Here is an 18,143-nt window from a genome sequence, read left to right as displayed (position 1 = left end):
TATTTATTATATATAAATATATTTATATTTATTTATATAATATTATATATTATATATAATATAGTTATTATATATAATATTATATATATATGCAAAACTATTTACTCAACTCTTTACACAATCTTATCATGCATCATTCTATATGTATATATACATATACGTACACATACGTATATGTATATATACATATATATGTACATATGTATATGTACATATATGTGTACACATGTATATGTACATAAATGTGTACGTATATGTATATATGTATGTATATATACATATATAATGATGCATGATAAGATTGTGTAAAGAGTTGAGTAAAGAGTTGTGCATCGCACTGACACATTGGAAGAGTAAATATTGTGTTATTTACTACTACTGCTGCTATTATTATTGCTATTATTATTATATTGTTGCTACCCTTATGCAAGTATCTGTGGGTTTGTGGACTAAAGGATCTTTGGGGCCCAAGATTTTGAGATTCTAATGAATAGGTGGAAATGATGAGCCCCTGGAAATTTACACACTCTATTTGTAACACCTGAATGGTGTTATATTATGGTCGATGGACGGTCGTGATACTTGTCAGCCTGGAGCGGCTTAGGGCATAGGTATAAAGGGGTCCCCTGTCCCTTTTTCAATGGTGGGCCCTGGGGCAGCTCCTACTGGTGATGCCAGCACTTAGAACATTATCATGGTGCCCTTGGAAGGGAGGGAAGAGGGGAGAGGATATAAGAAGGCTCAAGTCTCCTTGGAACTAATTTGATTGGGATAAAATAGCAAAGGTGAGATGGTACTGGTGGAAGACAAGATACTTTTGCTTCCTGGTAGAAATTCTATCGGCTTTGGGTCCTTAGATCCTAATGCCCTTAATCTTTCAACTCCATTCATCCATCCATTCTTCTGTCCAGTGATTAATCTCTACTGCTTATCATGGGTTTATTCACTGACCCTTCCTTCTCTTTATTCCTTTTTTGCTTCCCGTCACTCAGCAAATAGGCTCTGAGCATCTGCTGGGTGCCAGACCTTGTTCTGGGTGCTGAGGTGAGAGAAAACAGACAAGGTCCCTGTCCTCAAGCAGGCTGTTTTCTGCCTGGGGAGAAAGATATTGATCAAATAACCATGTACAAGAATGTGGGCAATAACTGGACAGTGGTTAGTGCCAGGAAGAAAAAACTGCATGCTTTATCAAGTGTAGATGAGAAGGCTGGTCTGGAGGTGATGCTGAAGGTAACAATGGGGAACCTGAGAAGTGCAGGATAAAGAGGTGGCCAGGTAAAGCCTATAGGGGAGGTATTCTGGGACGAGGGAAGAGCAGATACAAAGGCCCAGCAGTACAAGGAGTGTGGCTACACTTCCTGATTTACACTTGCTAGGCGGTTTTATCTAAATTATATTTACCCGGGGACTAACCATATATGCACGGGAACTTGAAACATGATGAAGATGGCACCACAAATCAAAGGGACAGGATGGATTACTGAATGGATGATATTGGCGTCATGTTGGGAGAAAAATATAACTGGATCCCAAGCCAGCATGACATGCAAATGTGGAATCCGGACGGACTAATGATCTCACATGAAAGTTTGGGAGAAGGTATTTGCACTGACTGTAACCGACCAGGAGCTAAGATCTAGGACATACCAAAAACACGTGCAAATCAACAAGAAAAAGACAGGAACCCCAGTGGAAAAGTGAGCAAAATTTATGAAGAAAAGAGAAACCCAACAGGCTAATAGGCAGATAAAGAGATGCTATATGATTTTTTCCTTTTTTCCCTTCAGAGGACCCATTTTATCATCTTATCTCCACTTTCCTATTTCTGGACTAAGATTCTACATCCCCTTAACTGAAACCTTTTTTTTTTTTTTTTTTTTTTTAGCACAGGATGAAGAGAAACACAGGAGTCAGGAAGGGCGTGGAACAAGACCTCGGGCGCCTCTCTAACCTGTGATGGGACACCTCCAGACTGCCAGGGACTAGCAATGATCCCAGATCACCACCAGGTGGCGCTCTAGACATCCCTAGCTCAGAAACCCGCAAGAAAGCTTCTCTGGAAAGGTATGGTTCATTTAGAGTAATAAAAACTAGCCAACTTCTGGAATTGCCAGCCAGAAGGAACAAAATGTTTCCCATAAATTTGTAAGGTCTAGGAGGATGAAATTCCGCTTTTATTGTGATTCTTGAGTAACAGTCCAGGGCTTCCTCATGAAGAATTCCTCGTGCTGCTCCAGTAAAGCCCAGAGGACACTGGGTGTCCTAATGGGCACAGGATGATGGGGACCAGACTTCTGAGCCCCTTAAGCAGTTAGCACCAGCAGAAGTTGTTACAGAGGAGCACCACTGGGATTAAGGGAGCGGAAAAGGAGGCTCCTCTGCTTAAAATCTTTGTGTGGCTAGGCATGCCTCCCACTAGTTCTGGCCTATTTCTGGAACATTGGAGCATTGCTGTGAGACCTGAGCTGTCTGGGGTTTCACAAAGCACAGGTCAGGTCGTATCTTTGAGGGATCAGGCTGCAGTCACTCACCTTTGGGATTGGGACTCAGTTAGCAGGTGAGGCAGAGTTTATGGGTTGCACCTGCCTGAATCCACTACCCTGTCCAGGTGTCTTTGCCTGGGGGGAGGCATTCTTTGCCTCAGGACTATGCTCCACCCATGTGAACTGGCAGGCTGGACAGGGTGCTGAGGGCCCAGGAGGCACTCCACCCCCCCCCCCCCCCCACCAGTGAGGGGTGGGAGTTGGTAAACAGCCTCTTCACCTCGGGGGTGCAATTCTATAGTCCCTCAGAGCCCTGCTTGTCCTCAGCTCATCTACACACCCTTTGTTGGCTTCCCTCCCTTAGCCGCCTCTCTTCCTCTTCTCTCTGGCTTCCTGGGATCACCCTCCCAAAGAAACTCCTTGCTCCTGTAAGCAATTCATAAAGGGAGCCCTCACTAAAATGGAATCAGGAGTCCAGAAGGGGGAGCCATATCACTCAATATCAATTACAGGAAGAATCGTCAATTACAGATCCCAGCAGAATTGTCAGCAGGAAAAAATCAATACTTTCCAGCCCCAACTGGAAAAGATGTACATTGCATCTCCTATGAGAAACTGACTATGCGCGCAACTCAGCCAAAAAGAAACCACCCTCACCCCAAACTCCTGCTTTTCTCCAATGGACTTCCATTCAAAACAACCCCTCTCAACTTTCTTCTCCCTAAAATGACATTCTTCTGCTTTGTGGGAATTGCCTGTGGTTTTGCTATAGCTTGCACGTCCTGAATTGCCATTCTCTGTTGTCATAAATGTAAACCTGTTTTGCTGGTAAGATAACTGGCTCTTTTATTTCTTAGGTTAACACACTCAAATCTTTGTCTCACGCTTCCCTTTTAGGGAATTCCAATGAAAAGAACAGGAAAATGAGGTACATTTGGTGAGCTGCTCAGATGTTTTCAGAGTGCAAATACTAGGAGAGAAAAGGATAGAAGGCAGATGGAGAAAGGGACCCCAGTGAACCCTCCTAACGCTTGAGCTGCTCTTAACTCAATTTTGCAGGGACTAGTTCTAAGAATCCCTGTTCAAAAAAGCCCAGTTACTTCAGGCTCCAAAAGTATTTTGAAACTGTACTTTGGGATCCAAATTATTTTGAAAACCATAATTGTGAATGGGAAATCCAGGTTTGAAGTTTTCAGTTGCCTCCAGTTCTGTCCTGTGGATGGGGAACCCACCTCGCCTCAGATACCACCCAAGGTATGAGCCTGGCTTATAAAATATTAACTGAGTGTTATTCTTTCCCCTGAGCTCATAATGGCTCCTGACATTTTAATGCCAGCATTTTGAATGCATACAAACTAGAGAGAGCAGAAACCCAAGGGGCAAAGCTTCCCCTATTTTGTATTTCAGAACTCTCCAGATGGATTCTTTTGTGAAATTCAGCACCCAGCAAGCCTCTTAGCAAACAGTGTTGAAAGAGGTTGGTGGTGGGTTTGTATAGGTTGTTCTTGCTTTATTTAGGTCCCTGGAAATGCAAGCGTCAGCACAAAGTATGTTTATGGTTCTCTTAAATTGCTAGGAAAAAAAATACCAAGACAGTTGTAAAAAAAAGAAAAACAAGGTTGAGTGACTCAGCCTGAACAAATTAAGAACCCATTTGATGCAAAACTTGGAATGTGCCAGGAGTCACTCCATTCTCCTGCATCTTGTTGACAGCTTATGAACCCCTCCTTCTCACTCCCTCTCTTTTTTGAGAGGAAGATGTTGGTTTCTAAGTTTCTAGTGATCTGCCACGTCATTTCTAAAGCTGCCTTTAGGATGAAATTGTCAAATGTCCTTCCTGTGGAACATGATACAAAGGTTTAGGTAGAATATATTTCCTTAAAGATGAGATGCACTGTGTAAAAAACCGTTTTTTAGAGTTTTGAGTATGTTTACAATAATTTGTATGCATCTCTTTATATTCTACAGTCTTTATTTGAGTCTTGTTGATAATGACACAAAAGAGTACAGCAGTGCAATTCCATTTATATTAAAGTTTAAAAATTGGCAATAACCAGTTTTTGTTGTTAGTAATCGGGATCATGGTTACTCATTTTCTTTCTTCTTTCTTTCTTTCTTTCTTTCTTTCTTTCTTTCTTTCTTTCTTTCTTTTTATTTTGACAGAGAGAAAGAGTCTGAGTAGGGGATGAGCAGAGAGAGAGGGAGGGAGAGAGAATCCCAAGCAGGTTCTGCACTTTTGGCACAGAGCCTGATGCAGGACTCGAACCCACGAACTGTGAAATCATGACCTGAGCCGAAACCAAGAGTCAGATGCTTAACTGACTGAGCCACCCAGGCGCCCCAGGATCAGGGTTATTCTTGTGTATATGGGTAGTAACTGGGAGGGGACATGACAAGGCCTTTGGGGTGCCTGCGATGTTTTGTTTCTTGATGGTTTCCTTGGATGTGGTGGGTTGTGAAAACTCACTGAGCTCATGAGCCATGCCCTTTTCTGTATTTATGTTACACTCGAAAAAAAATCTGAGTTTATTGATACTGCCAGATCGATTAAAAAGATTGTCTTTTTCACTCTTGCTAAAGCTATTGGACCCAGCCCTGCTGCTCCAGTGGGATTTTTTTTGCCAGGTCCTGGCCAGGCTGGAGACCGCAGTGTGATGCCTTCTGGCTCATGGCACCTGCTGTTTGGCAGGGACAGCTTACCTGCAACCTTGGAGTTGTATGCCACTCCGACCCCACAGATATTGTTGTTGGCTGCGGCAGAAACCTCCCCTGCACATCGGGTCCCATGGCTGTGGAGAAAAATAGAGGGAAGTTAGACACGGCATCAAAAGACTCTGGGGGAGGTTCCTTAAATTCTATCAACTGGAAGCAATTTGCTGTCGATGGTCTGGTTAGCCGGAGCTGGCAGATTTTCCTTCTGTGTATCGCCTTTCTTCCCCCTCTCCCCTTCCACCTATTTTCCTGACCTTGACCTGCTTCTACAAGAAGGAGGCTTCTCAGAGCATTTTCCACCTTGAAATCTGATCTTTACTTTCAAATCTGAAGTGTCTTCCTGCAGAAAATACACTTAGAGGCTTCCAGGAAACACCAAGCATGAGAGGACACGTGTGTGCTGGTCGGATCACAACACTTCAGCACTTCCTAGTGGTTGGAGAACTAGGATTGTGGACTAGTGGTTATTTTCAAGGCTGGTTCTCTACACAGTCATGCAAGGCTGCCTGTCAGGTATAGGATAATGGTTACCTACCTCTTCTGGAAGATAGCTTCCTTGGAGGGCGTATGGAATGCTATAGATTCCCACCTTCCTCCAGGAATAAGAAAGCATGTGTTGGCAACATTTTGCATGCGATTTCAAGGGACTCACAGAACCTTTGAGGCTGACCAGATTAAGGAGCCCCACCAGGCATTAGATAACCTTTCCAAGGTTTTCCCAGCCTTACGAGTCTGAGCAAGGCCTTCCCATGGCTTATGTTCTAGAACGTTATCGGGAACAGACACCACTAATTTTTGTCCTTCTTGTTTTGCTCTCTCCTGCCTTCGACTAAAGGGTTCCAAACAGTTCTATCTGTCCCGTGTGCATTTCCCCTCCCGTTGGATTGAGCTGGCCTGGGGACTTGCTTTGACCCACAGAGCACAGTGGAGATGTGATGTATCACTTTGTAAGAGGGCTGACAGCTTGGTGCCAGGTGTCAACGAGGGGAGCCTGGGCTAGCCTACAAGTGGACGAGACCACGTGGGGGGAGAGAGAGAGAGAGAGAAAGACCCAGCAATTTCTGCCATTCCAACACCTCAGATGAGGCTCCTGGCACGTGAGGGATGATGCCCTCCTCCTCCAGACCTCGCTAGATCACCCCGGTGGGCGGCACGTGGAGGGAGACTGGCTGTTCCTGCCCAGCTTACGGGTCTGTGAGCAAATAAGTGTTCGTTTTTTTTTAGGCCACCAAGTTTTGGGGTAGTTTGTTAAGCCACAATGGACAACTGAAACCAGCACAAACTCTGAGCCTATCAGAGTGTTGTGTTCTAGCCCTAAACAGCATTCAAGATGTGGGAGGTTCCGAAGGTACAAGTCCTCTGAAACTACTGGTCCCCAGTCCCCAAAAGTCCATTCTAATGGTCCATGAAGCAGCTAAAGGAATAACTGGGCCACATTATCCGCTCTGCTGGAAGAGTGTCAGCACCGCCTGCTGAAGGGACAGGGCGGTGAGCGTTGGCTTTTCCAAATACGATAAGGAAACATGGGTGAAGGGGTTTATTGGCTGCATGGCCCTAGGAGTTTAGATTTCTAAATTGTTGACTAGTGTGCTGTTTGCATCATCCTCTTGGGGCAAGCAAAGCTATTGTTTCAGCCCTTAAAGAACCACACCCGAGGACTGGGTATGGGGAGGGGGATATATATATATATATATATATATATATATATATATATATATATATATATTATTATATACTCATCATATATTGTATGAGCAAAAGTGGGGGTCCCTGGGTGGCTCAGTCGGCTGAGCGTCTGACTTCAGCTCAGGTCATGATCTCGGGGTTCATGAGGTCAAGTCCCACATCTGGCTCACTGCGGTCAGTGTAGATAGAGTCTGTTTTGGATCCTCTGTTTCCCTCTCTCTGCTCCTCCCCTGCTCATTCCCTCTCTCTCTCTCTCTCTCTCTCTCTCTCAAAAATGAATAAACAGTAAAAAAAAAAAAAAATAAATTAAAAAAGAAAGTAAATCCTACCTCCATAAAGGCTACATCTTTCATGGGCTCCAAATGTCCTTTGGAACAAGAATGAAATCTGTATATTGTGTTCAGGTAAACTGTGTAGTTACAAGGGCAGAGGATGGCCCTAAAAAAAATCTATGAAACAAAGTGCTGTACACATAGCTGTCTACTTGTCTTTAAGTTTTCTGTGGATCACATTTGAAATTTTTGAGAAGGTGCTCAGTCTACCACGGATGAGATTTTCATAGCCACCTATTCCAAATGCTGAAGGACCTTATTCCAAATGCTGAAGGAATTGCTAAATAAAGTTCTGAAAAGCAGCACGGAAGCACACACATATGTGTGTATATGTGTATATATATATATATATATATATATATATATATATGTATATTTGTATATATACATATAATGAAATATGTACATTCTTTTAAAAATGTTTTTAGTGTTTATTTTTGAGAGAGAGAGCGTGATGGGGGTGGTACAGAGAGAGGGAGACACAAAATTCGAAGCAGGCTCCAGGCTCTGAGCTGTCAGCACAGAGCCTGATGCGGGGCTTGAACTCACAAACTGTGAGATCATGACCTGAGCCGACGTTGGATGCCCAACCGATGGAGCCACCCAGGTGCCCCTGACATACGTACATTCTTTATGTTGATTCATAGATCTACTTTAAAAGTACATAATTGGAAGAGAGCCAAAGCATAAGAGACTCTTAAAAACTGAGAACAAACTGAGGGTTGATGGGGGGTGGGAGGGTGGGGAGGGTGGGTGATGGGTATTGAGGAGGGCACCTTTTGGGATGAGCACTGGGTATTGTATGGAAACCAATTTGACAATAAACTTCATATATTGAAAAAAAAAGAAAAAAAGAAAAGTACATAATTAAGTATATAATGATATATTTATATATAATATATACTCATACATTCTATATAATCCATATATTTAAATACATGCTTATATAAAGTACCTACCAGATATAAAGTGCATATATATATCCTTTACATATATGCACATGTATTTTTTAAAATGGAATTTAATGGATACTGATTAAATTAAATTATTTTTTATTTTTTTAATGTTTATTTTCGAGAGAGATTGGGAGACAGAGCACAAGCAAGGGAGGGACAGAGAGCGAGGGAGACACAGAATCTGAAGCAGGCTCCAGGCTCCGAGCTGTCAGTGCAGAGCCCAACACAGGGCTCAAATCCACGAACTGTGAGATCATGACCTGAGCCGCAATCAGCCGCTTAACCGACTGAGCCACCCAGGCTCCCCTGAACATATAAATATTGAAATAAAAGCTTAAAAATCAATGCCATGTCTAATTTGGCTAAGCACTAATTTCCTTATTATTTAATAATTAGCCCTGTCAAGATCTCCTCTCCGAGAGCTGACGTGTGCAATTAGACCTTGCCTGGGATAGTCAGTTGTGCCAGCATCCTCGGAGAACACGGATGGCCTCATCGTGAGGGGAGCCCTGTTCCAGGTGACGAAGGAGGCAGGGAAACGAATACCCATCGGCCACTCACTAGGCCGTTATCTACTACCAGATGCGGTGCTCAGTGCCTTGCTCGCCTCGCCCCCTTCAGGCCTCCCGGGAGGGCTATGAGAAACCACGGCCCTGTTTCACAGACATCAGAGCTGAGTCTCAGAGGTGCTGGCCCGAAGGCGCACAGCTAGAAGATGGCTGGGGCGGGGCTGAGACCAACACTCGGTTACTGAACCGCCCCCCTACGCTCCTATCTTTGCCCTAGACTGCTCCCCAAAGGCTAGTGGATGAATGTGTGTGAACTGGCTGGAGCGAACTAAAGCACTAAAGTGCTTCCATAGCCTTAATTTTGGCCTTTAAGCGGGGAGACAAGCGTTGTGGGCTCTCCAAAGGAACATATGGGAAGAAACGCTTCATTGCTAAATTAGGCAACACTAATTATAAACAACTAGTGGCAGTTCCCTATAATTGTTCATGGCACCATGTCTTTCCACACCCCTGGGGCTTCACAGGCTCTGTTCCCACTGCCTCCAATGCCTTCCCCCTGTCTCCTGCCTTCCTGATTGTCTCAGACAAGCGTGCCTGCTCCCCCGAAAGTCAGGAAAATCTTTTTCCAAATCCATTTTCATTTGGCCTCTTTGCTTTCTTGAGAAAGTTCGGTAGCTCCCTCTCGCTTCTAGAATAAAACATATGTCTGTCAGATGTGGAGCTATAGGGGGTGAGGAACACATATCAGCCGCTCAGTCGGCCTCCTTCTAACTGAGGCTAATGGGAGGGAGGCAGGTGGTAGAGTCACAGATGTGTTGCCAAAATGGCCCCAACCCACCACTCTTCCGAGTCCGTGCCCTTGACAATGTGCTTTTCTTGCTCCTTCCATGAAGAGGTGAAGCCTGTTTCCCGCCTCCCTTGAATCTGGCTGGACTTGTGACCTGCTGTGGCCAAAACAAGGTGGTAGAAATGGGGAGCTTACCCCTCAGCTTGAGACCCTGCCTAGGTGCGTGTGGACAAGCCTGGGTAAGCCTATTAAGTGATGAAACCCATGCAGCCACGACCCCAGGTCCCCCAGCTGACGGCCACCTGTCCTCCAGACATGTGAGAGAGGGCATCCTATCAACTGGCTCCCAGCCACCCTGCAGGCTGACCGTGGATGCATGGGTGAGCCCAGCCACAAACCCGAGCCTGGTCCAGGTCAACAGAATTGCCTAGCTGACTCTACTAACTTTTGGGACGATTTGTCATGTGACATTATTTGGCGATCGATAACTCACACATAAACAAACAAGGCTACAGGGACAACCCATGCTTAACTTATGGGGGATTGGGGTTCAAAGCTGGACTCTCATGATGACTGGGGCTTCCCCAAAGAACTGCAGCGGCTGTAGAGGTATCCAAGTGAACACCTGAAGCACGGCCCCGACCCTGGGGATCTCCAAAGAGACAGCCCAGGTACACCCCTCCTTTCCACATCGCTGGCCTTTCGCTAAAGGGATTTGGTCATCCCTCTCGCCCTCCCTAGCCAAAGTCATGTCCTTCTGTATGCACTCCGTTCAAGGCATAGTGTAGGTATACTGAGTAAAACGAATATAACAACTCTCATTTATTGATACCTACTGAGGGTTGAGCACTGTGCTGAGAGGGGTGCCTCAGCACCTCTGTTATTGTCCCCGTTTACAAAAAGAGGAATCCGAGGCACAGGGATAATAAGTCACTTTTCACGTAGGAGGCAGTAGCAGAATTCACACTCAGGTGAATGTTCCCAAACCCCTGCTCTTACCCAGAACCCTTGACTATCATCTATTCCTGACTAACAGAAAAGTGCGGACAGAAAGCGTGACAGTTAATTTTATGTGTCAACGTGGCTGGACCAAGGGGTGCTCAGATATGCGGTCAAACATTATTCTGGGTGTTTCTGTGCGGGTGTTTTAGATAACATTAACATTTTTTTTAAAGTTTATTTATTTTGAGGGGGGGGGAGAGAGAGAGAGAAAGTGTGTGTGGGAGGGGCAGAGCGAGAGAGAGAAAAGGAGAAAGAGAAAACCCCAAGCAGGTTCTGCACTGTCAGCACAGAGCCCAACATGGGGTGCAAACTCACAAACCGTGAGATTATGACCTGAGCTGAAATCAGGAGTCAGACACTTAACCGACTGAGCCACCCAGGTGCCTCTGGATAAGATTAACATTTAAATTGGTGGACTTTGAGTAAAGCAGATTGTGCAGCACCTTAATGCAGGTGGGCCTCATCCAATCAGTTGAAGGCCTAAATAGAACAAGAAGAGTGACCTTCCTGAGCAAGAGAGAATTCTCCAGCAGACAGCCTTTGGACTTCATCTGCAACATTGCCTCTTTCTGGGTCTGCAGGAGGCTGCCTTTGGACTTGAACTGGAACGTCAGCTCTCCTGGGTCTCCAGCTTGCCAGCCCGTGCTGCAGATTTTGGGTTTGCCAGTCTCCATCATTGCATGCGCCAATTTTCTATAATAAATCTCTCTCTCTCTCTCTCTCTCTCTCTCTCTCTCTCTCCATATCCTTTTGGTTCTGTTTCTCTGGAGGACCCCGACCAATACAAAAAGTAACTGAGTTTTCACTGGTTCTTTAGCTCACTCATCTGTTGGTACCACTGGCCAGGTTTTCTGGTACAACATTATCTGTTACTTTGCAACATGATTTTTGTTGCTGGCAGAAAATGCTAACTGATCACTAAACTCATTTTCTTTTCTTTCTGGGATCCAGCTAAGCTCCATTTCCAGGTCTCCCTTGCACTGGCATGCAGCCATATGACTGGATTATGCTAACGTGATGGAGGCACACGGATGCATGCTGTGTCGGGGCATAAATACCACCCACGAGTGTCTATCTGTGCTCTTTCCCCTCTTTTAGTTTGACGTGGACAAGCATGGTAACTTTGGAAATGTGTGTCACAGATGAAAGAAGCCCACATCCCTGAATCGCTGCTTGGAGGGCAGCTGTTCCTCCAGAAGACGTGCAGGAACTGGTAGGTGAATTATAAATAACTTTTATTGTGTTAAGCCACTAAGATTTGGGGATGTATTTCTTATAGGTGCTGGAATAACCTGAACTTGTAAACTTAAAAAAAATTTATTTTTGAATGTTTATTTATTTTTGAGATGGAGAGACAGAGTGTGAGTGGGAGAGGGGCAGAGAGAGAGGGAGACACAGAATCCGAAGCGGGCTCTGGGCTCCGAGCTGTCACCATAGAGCCCGATGCGGGGCTTGAACCCATGAACCGTGAGATCATGACCTGAGCCGAAGTTGGACACTTAACTGACTGAGCCACCTGGGCGCCCCTGAACTAGTAAACTTTGATTTTAATCTTATTGAATAGTTCTACCATATTTATATTAGTAGTTGCTGCTTGATCTCTTATCTGGAAGGAGACATTCAAATAGTAACTGAAAGAAACGAATTTGAAAGATACCGTAAGGACCAAACAGATGACAACAAGGGGGACAGCAAGGATGTTGGATGACAAGCATCAGAATAAGGCCATCCTCGAAGAGCAGAAAAAAGTCTATCTTGTCTGATCTCTTATTCTCTACCCTCCTCTGAGGTTTGTGTGGTGTGTGGGAGGGCCTTTGGGCATTGGCCGATTTAATGGACCTTCTGAGGCTGGTGAGCAGAAGTGATTCTGTTAATGGCATGAGACCTGGATGACATTTTGGTGTTTCTATTTTGGCTCAGTTTATGTTTACTATTATTATTATTATTATTATTAAAAATTTTTTAATGTTTTATTTATTCTTGAGAGAGAGAGAGAGAGAGAGAGAGACCAAGCACTAGTGGGGGAGGGGCAGAGTGAGAGAGGGGCACAGAATCGGAAGCAGGCTCCAGGTTCTGAGCTGTCAGCACAGAGCCCAACGTGGGGCTCAAACTTATGAGCCATGAGGTCATGACCTGAGCCGAAGTTGGATGCTTTACCAACTGAGCCACCCAGGTGCCCCTATTATTATTATTTTTATTTTAATGTTTATTTATTTGTGAGAGAGAGCATGGGTGGGGGAGTGGCAGAGAGAGAAGGGGATGGAGAATCCACAGCAGGCTAGGTGCTGATAGCAAAGAGCCTGATGCTGGGCTTGAACTCACAAACTGTGAGATCGTGACCTAAGCCAAAGTCAGATGCTTAACTGACTGAGCCACCCATGTACCCTGTTATTATTATTATTATTATTATTTAAAAAATACAAACAGGGGACATGGGTGGCTCAGTCAGTAAGCATCTGACTCTTGATGTCTGCTCAGGTCATGATCTCACAGTTTGTGGGATCGAGCCCCACATCAGGCTCTGTGCTGACAGTATGGAACCTGCTTGGGATTCTCTCTCTCCCTCTCTTTCTGCCTCTGCCCCCCTCTCTCTCTTTCTATCAAAATAAATAAACTTAAAAAAATACAAACAAATTCAATGAATAACATAATTGCATATGAATCTCATATGGCTACCACCCAACTCTATCAAAGCCAAATGTTTCCCATACTTCAGATTTTTTTGTGTGAGTATGCTATAGCTTATTAGATCAGCCATCTACTGATAGACATTTGGTTATTTTTATTCTTTAGTCTTGTGCAGGCGTGTACAATTAATATTATGCCATATTTGATTAAGCTTTTTTTGCAAATCAGCCTAAAGAAAAATACAGATTCACCCCCCCTCAAATTGCTTAATATATCTGTACAAAAATGCTAGTATCCTAGATAACCACAATGCCATGATCACACATAATGTAACTAACAAAATGGTAGTAGTTTTTCAGAGAGAGCAGGAATACAAAGCCCTTGCTGTGATGGTAGAATGAAAACTAAGGCAGTGGCAGTGTGCAGAGAAAATAGGAAATTGATTCAAGAGACATTTTGGGAACAGGGGTGTCATTCAGCAAGATTTGGTGATATAATGAGCACTTCTAATGTTGTTCTCTTAAGATACCTTCAGTTTTCCCATGAGGGTAAATTAAATCTCGTTCAACCATGTACCTACTTTCATTCTATGATAGACCATATAGTTCTTAATTTTAAAGCATATGCCTTGAGGAAAACGAACCCTTGAAGGAACACAAGGGCAGGTAGAATAAAGAACACATACCCCATTTGTCACAGAGACTCTGGTCACGGCACAAAATTAAACAGCAGAGCGAATATGTAGTACGGTTACAGTCTCTGGTCTAATCCCCATCTTCCTGAGCAAAGCAAAGTGTGGAGTTCTGTGCATGACTAATTAAGGCACCCTGGATATTCTCATGACCAAAGGAGTGTATAATTACAAGGGTGCATTCCATGTATTTTTATATAGGGATAACTATTTTTTTAAATTTTTTTTTAATATTTATTTATTTTTGAGACAGAGAGAGAGAGCATGAACAGGGGAGGGTCAGAGAAAGAGGGAGACACAGAATCTGAAACAGGCTCCAGGCTCTGAGCTGTCAGCACAGAGCCCGACGCGGGGCTTGAACCCACGGACCGCGAGATCATGACCTGAGCCGAAGTCGGACGCTTAACCGACTGAGCCACCCAGGCGCCCCGGGATAACTATTTTTTCAAGAAATAAACATTTACAGATTCACTCGAAGACCTCCCTGGGCCCATACCTCTCTTTGCTTCCTCGTAAGTGACCACTGTACCCAGGTGATCCTTGGAATCCCTGTGCATGTTTCTATACAATTACTTTATAATCAGATGTACATAAGCATATATGCCACTACTTGCTTGTTTTCCAACTCAGTATACGTGTTTCCTTGTATACAATCTTCTTAAAATTTGCTTTTTGCTCTTGAATTTCTGACGTTCATTCATAGACTCTGGTGCGTTCATTTTTAGTGCTGTGTAGCAGCACTGTGTGTAGTCCATTTATAGACAGGCTGCAATTTACTTGTTTGTCCTCCTAGGGACAGGCATTTGGATTGTTTGCAATTTGCTTGCTCTTACAAATAATTTGAAAGGAAACATTCTTGTGCGTTATTACCCGGTGCACGTTTGTGACCGTTCCTCTAGGATATGTATGTAAAGGTGAAAACAGGTTCTTTGAATATATATGACCTCCTGCAGAGTGGGAGAGTGCCAGCATTTAGTATCATCAAACTTGACCTTTTTTGCTTATCCAAAGGTTGTGAAATGGTATTTCATTGTTTCACTTTGCAATTTCCTCATTACTAGGAATGTTGAGCATCTTTTCATACACAAGTTAGCTCAGGTGTTCTGTTAATCATCTGCATATAACCTTGGTCCATTTTTTCTATGGAGTTATTTTTTTTCATTGACTTGTAGCTGTTCTTTTTTAAAAAAATATATATACATTTATTTATTTACTTTGAGAGAAAGAGAGAGAGAGAGAGCAGAGGAGGGGCAGAGAGAGAGGGAGAAAGAGAATCCCAAGCAGGCTCCGCGCTGTCAGCACAGAGCCTGACATGGGACTCAATCCCACGAACTGGGAGATCATGGCCTGAGCCAAAACCAAAAGTCAGACACTTAAGCAGCTGAGCTGCCCCGGTGCCCCTGATTCGTAGCTGTTCTTTATTGGATACTAACCCTTTTGTTTCGTAGAACTTGTTGCACATAAGCTCCTGGTCTGTGGCTTGTCTTTTAACTTTGTTTATTGTGATTTTGAACCAAAATGTTTAATTTTAACTTAGCTTTCTCAATATTTTCCTTTTCCTTGTGGCCTAGTGTCTTGTTTAAGGAAGCCACTCCTATTCCAGGGTCATAAGGACATTTTCTTACAGTTTACTTCTAAAAGATTTATATACATTTAGGTCTTCATTTCCCTAGAATCTGTTTACGCTCTGTGCGTGATACCTATTTTCCCATATGAATAACTAGCACCATTTATCGAATATCACTACATCATCCTTTTTCCATTGTGTTTATTGCCATCTTGGCCATATTAAGATTCTTTTATGTGGTGGTCTGCCTCTGGGTTTTCTATCCTGTTTCTTTGATCTTTTTTTCACTCCGTGTGCTAACGCCGTTCTCTCACAATTATGATGGTTTTGTAATGTTTGATATGTGGCAGGTAGAATTTCCCCACCTTGCTGTCGTGGTTCATCTTCCCCTTTTATGTCTTCTTCATTTTCATTCTCCTCCTCCTCCTCCTCTTTCTTTGTCTTCTTATTGTATTCATGACCCTTTGCTGTACCATATCAATTTTAGGATCAGATTTTCTAGTTTCACAGAAAAATACTATTGAGACTTTAGTTGAAATTGCATTGAATTAACTTCATATCTTTATACGGTTCCATCCTCCCATCTGTGAACTTAGTAGGCAACGCCATTCATTCAGGACTTCTATGTCTTTTCTAAATTTTATAATTTTCTCCTTAATGTTCTCATGTATCTTTCCTTAGATTTACAATGATTTCATTGGCTATGAGATGTGGCATGGTGTCAGATAAAAGAGAGATAGGCAGAATTCTTATTTCATCCAGCATTAAAGAGAGTGCCATCAAAGTTTCAGCATTAAGAATAATGTTTGTAGGGGCACCTGGGTGGCTCAGGAGGTTATGCCTCTGACTTCGGCTCAGGTCATGATCTCACGGTTCGTGAGTTCAAGCCCCACATTGGGCTGTCTGCTGTCAGCACAGAGCTTGCTTTGGATCCTGTGTCTCCCTCTCTCTCTGCCCCTCCCCACCTCACACACACGTTCTCTCTCTCTCAAAAATAAATAGCATTGTATGTCAACTCTACTCCCCCAGCCGTCCAGAAGAAGCACGTTTGCTGTAGATTTTTAATAAACGGTGTTTATCTTCAATTCAATAATTATCTCTTCAACTGCACCCAGGCTAGATGTTATCACATTCGTTGAGACTTCATTCCAAGTGCAATTGGTTCCTTTTTTATTTTTTTATTTTTATTTTTTTTTTTCAACGTTTTTTATTTATTTTTGGGACAGAGAGAGACAGAGCATGAACGGGGGAGGGGCAGAGAGAGAGGGAGACACACAGAATTGGAAACAGGCTCCAGGCTCCGAGCCATCAGCCCAGAGCCTGACGCGGGGCTCGAACTCACAGACCGCGAGATCGTGACCTGGCTGAAGTCGGACGCTTAACCGACTGCGCCACCCAGGCGCCCCTGGTTCCTTTTTTATATTCATGTTTATTTTTGCTTGTGTTTCCCCATCATTTATTTTTCTTTTTAAATGGATGTTATCCATGCATTTATCCCTCGAAGCAAACATAACATAACTTGCTTTATTGTCTTTTTCAAGTCTTTCCATAAAACTAATTTCACCTGGTATAAATTCATGTCCTGATTTTTAAATTGTGTTTGATGTGTTTTTTTCCAGATATTTTGGAATGTTAGTTTGTAGGCTTAGTTTGAGTTGCAGGGTATTTTTTCCTTTTCTTCCTCTCTTCCTTTGGGCTCTTTCCTCGTTATTGTTCCCTTGGTTGCTTTAATGGGCTCCTTAGCTCTATATCCCACAACCAAGTCTTATAATGATGTTTTAGGGCTCTGGATTCACAGAGATACTGGAGATATGGGGAATTCATTCAGCAAGCCAGTGAGAAACTTGGCCAGGTTCATGGACATGAGGCTGTCTTTGCCTTCCAGACTCCAGTCTCCCTAGGTCTATACAGATTCTTACATAAACAGAGCTCTATATGGCTAGCTACGGTCTGTTCAGCCATGTCTTTGGAAAAAGAAGCTTTCATGTCACATGAAATGCAGAGATCAGTCATGTTTCCTGGCTCATATCCAAAGGTCTCTACAGGGTAAGACTTTGGAGTAAGCCCAAAGGTTTGGATAGGTAAGCATGTAGAGCTGCTTCTGGGGAAAACCTTGGGTCTGCTTACAATCATCTAGTACTTTCTGGAGAAGTGAAGAGGCATTCCATCTTTCTGATGCTAGATGCTAGGCTCTTCAATTTTCCCCACAGATCAATCTTGTTTCATGCATTTAAGCTATCTCCGGATATAACTCTTCTTTTAATCAGCACTGCAGAAACAGAGACACCAGACTCTCTCCAGAAAGTTTAACCTTGAGCTACTGTTGTCTCATGTCAAAGGCTCAGATGAGAGAATGAAGGGCTAAGAAAGATGGGTGAAGTGTTGGGTCATCCATTAACTCCTTTGGAAGAAACTCCCCTCGTTTTGTATCTAGTTGGGGAATCTTTGACTTAGCTCCTATAGACATCCCTTCACTGCATTTCACAATTAATATTTGCTGCCATTTAGGAAATGCCTACCACGTGTCATGCTCTGAACCAAGTATGTGTCTCTAGTCCCTTATACAAACTTCCATGGTGGAGTTTCAGGCCCAGTTTACAGATAGGGGGAACTGATTCAGGGATCACTTAATCTATGCCAAGCAATTAACATGACACTACATTTGTCCATCATAATCTGCTGTGTTTTTCTCCCATAAGGAAAGAATTATTGCCACCTGAGTACCATAGAATCTACCTATATGGCATGCATAACATTTGTTTCCAAAGTAGAAATAACAATACCAACATG

At 43.4% G+C, this 18,143-nt stretch overlaps 1 protein-coding gene across 2 annotated transcripts in view; it reads right to left on the bottom strand.

Annotated features, from left to right (window-relative positions):
• Positions 1–18,143, bottom strand: part of PCSK2 (proprotein convertase subtilisin/kexin type 2) — a 272,000-nt gene that overhangs the window by 47,605 nt on the left and 206,252 nt on the right. For both annotated transcript variants that reach the window (XM_042931671.1, XM_042931672.1), the window contains one exon: positions 5,184–5,272. In XM_042931671.1, coding sequence (XP_042787605.1) covers positions 5,184–5,272 — 89 coding nt within the window. The remainder of the gene's footprint in view (positions 1–5,183; positions 5,273–18,143) is intronic.

Source organism: Panthera leo, chromosome A3 (genome assembly GCF_018350215.1).
Source record: "Panthera leo isolate Ple1 chromosome A3, P.leo_Ple1_pat1.1, whole genome shotgun sequence".
In the NCBI taxonomy this organism is placed as follows: domain Eukaryota; kingdom Metazoa; phylum Chordata; class Mammalia; order Carnivora; family Felidae; genus Panthera; species Panthera leo.
The sequence above is the reverse complement of the archived record's forward strand: the minus strand, read 5'-3'. Positions and strand labels throughout refer to the sequence as shown.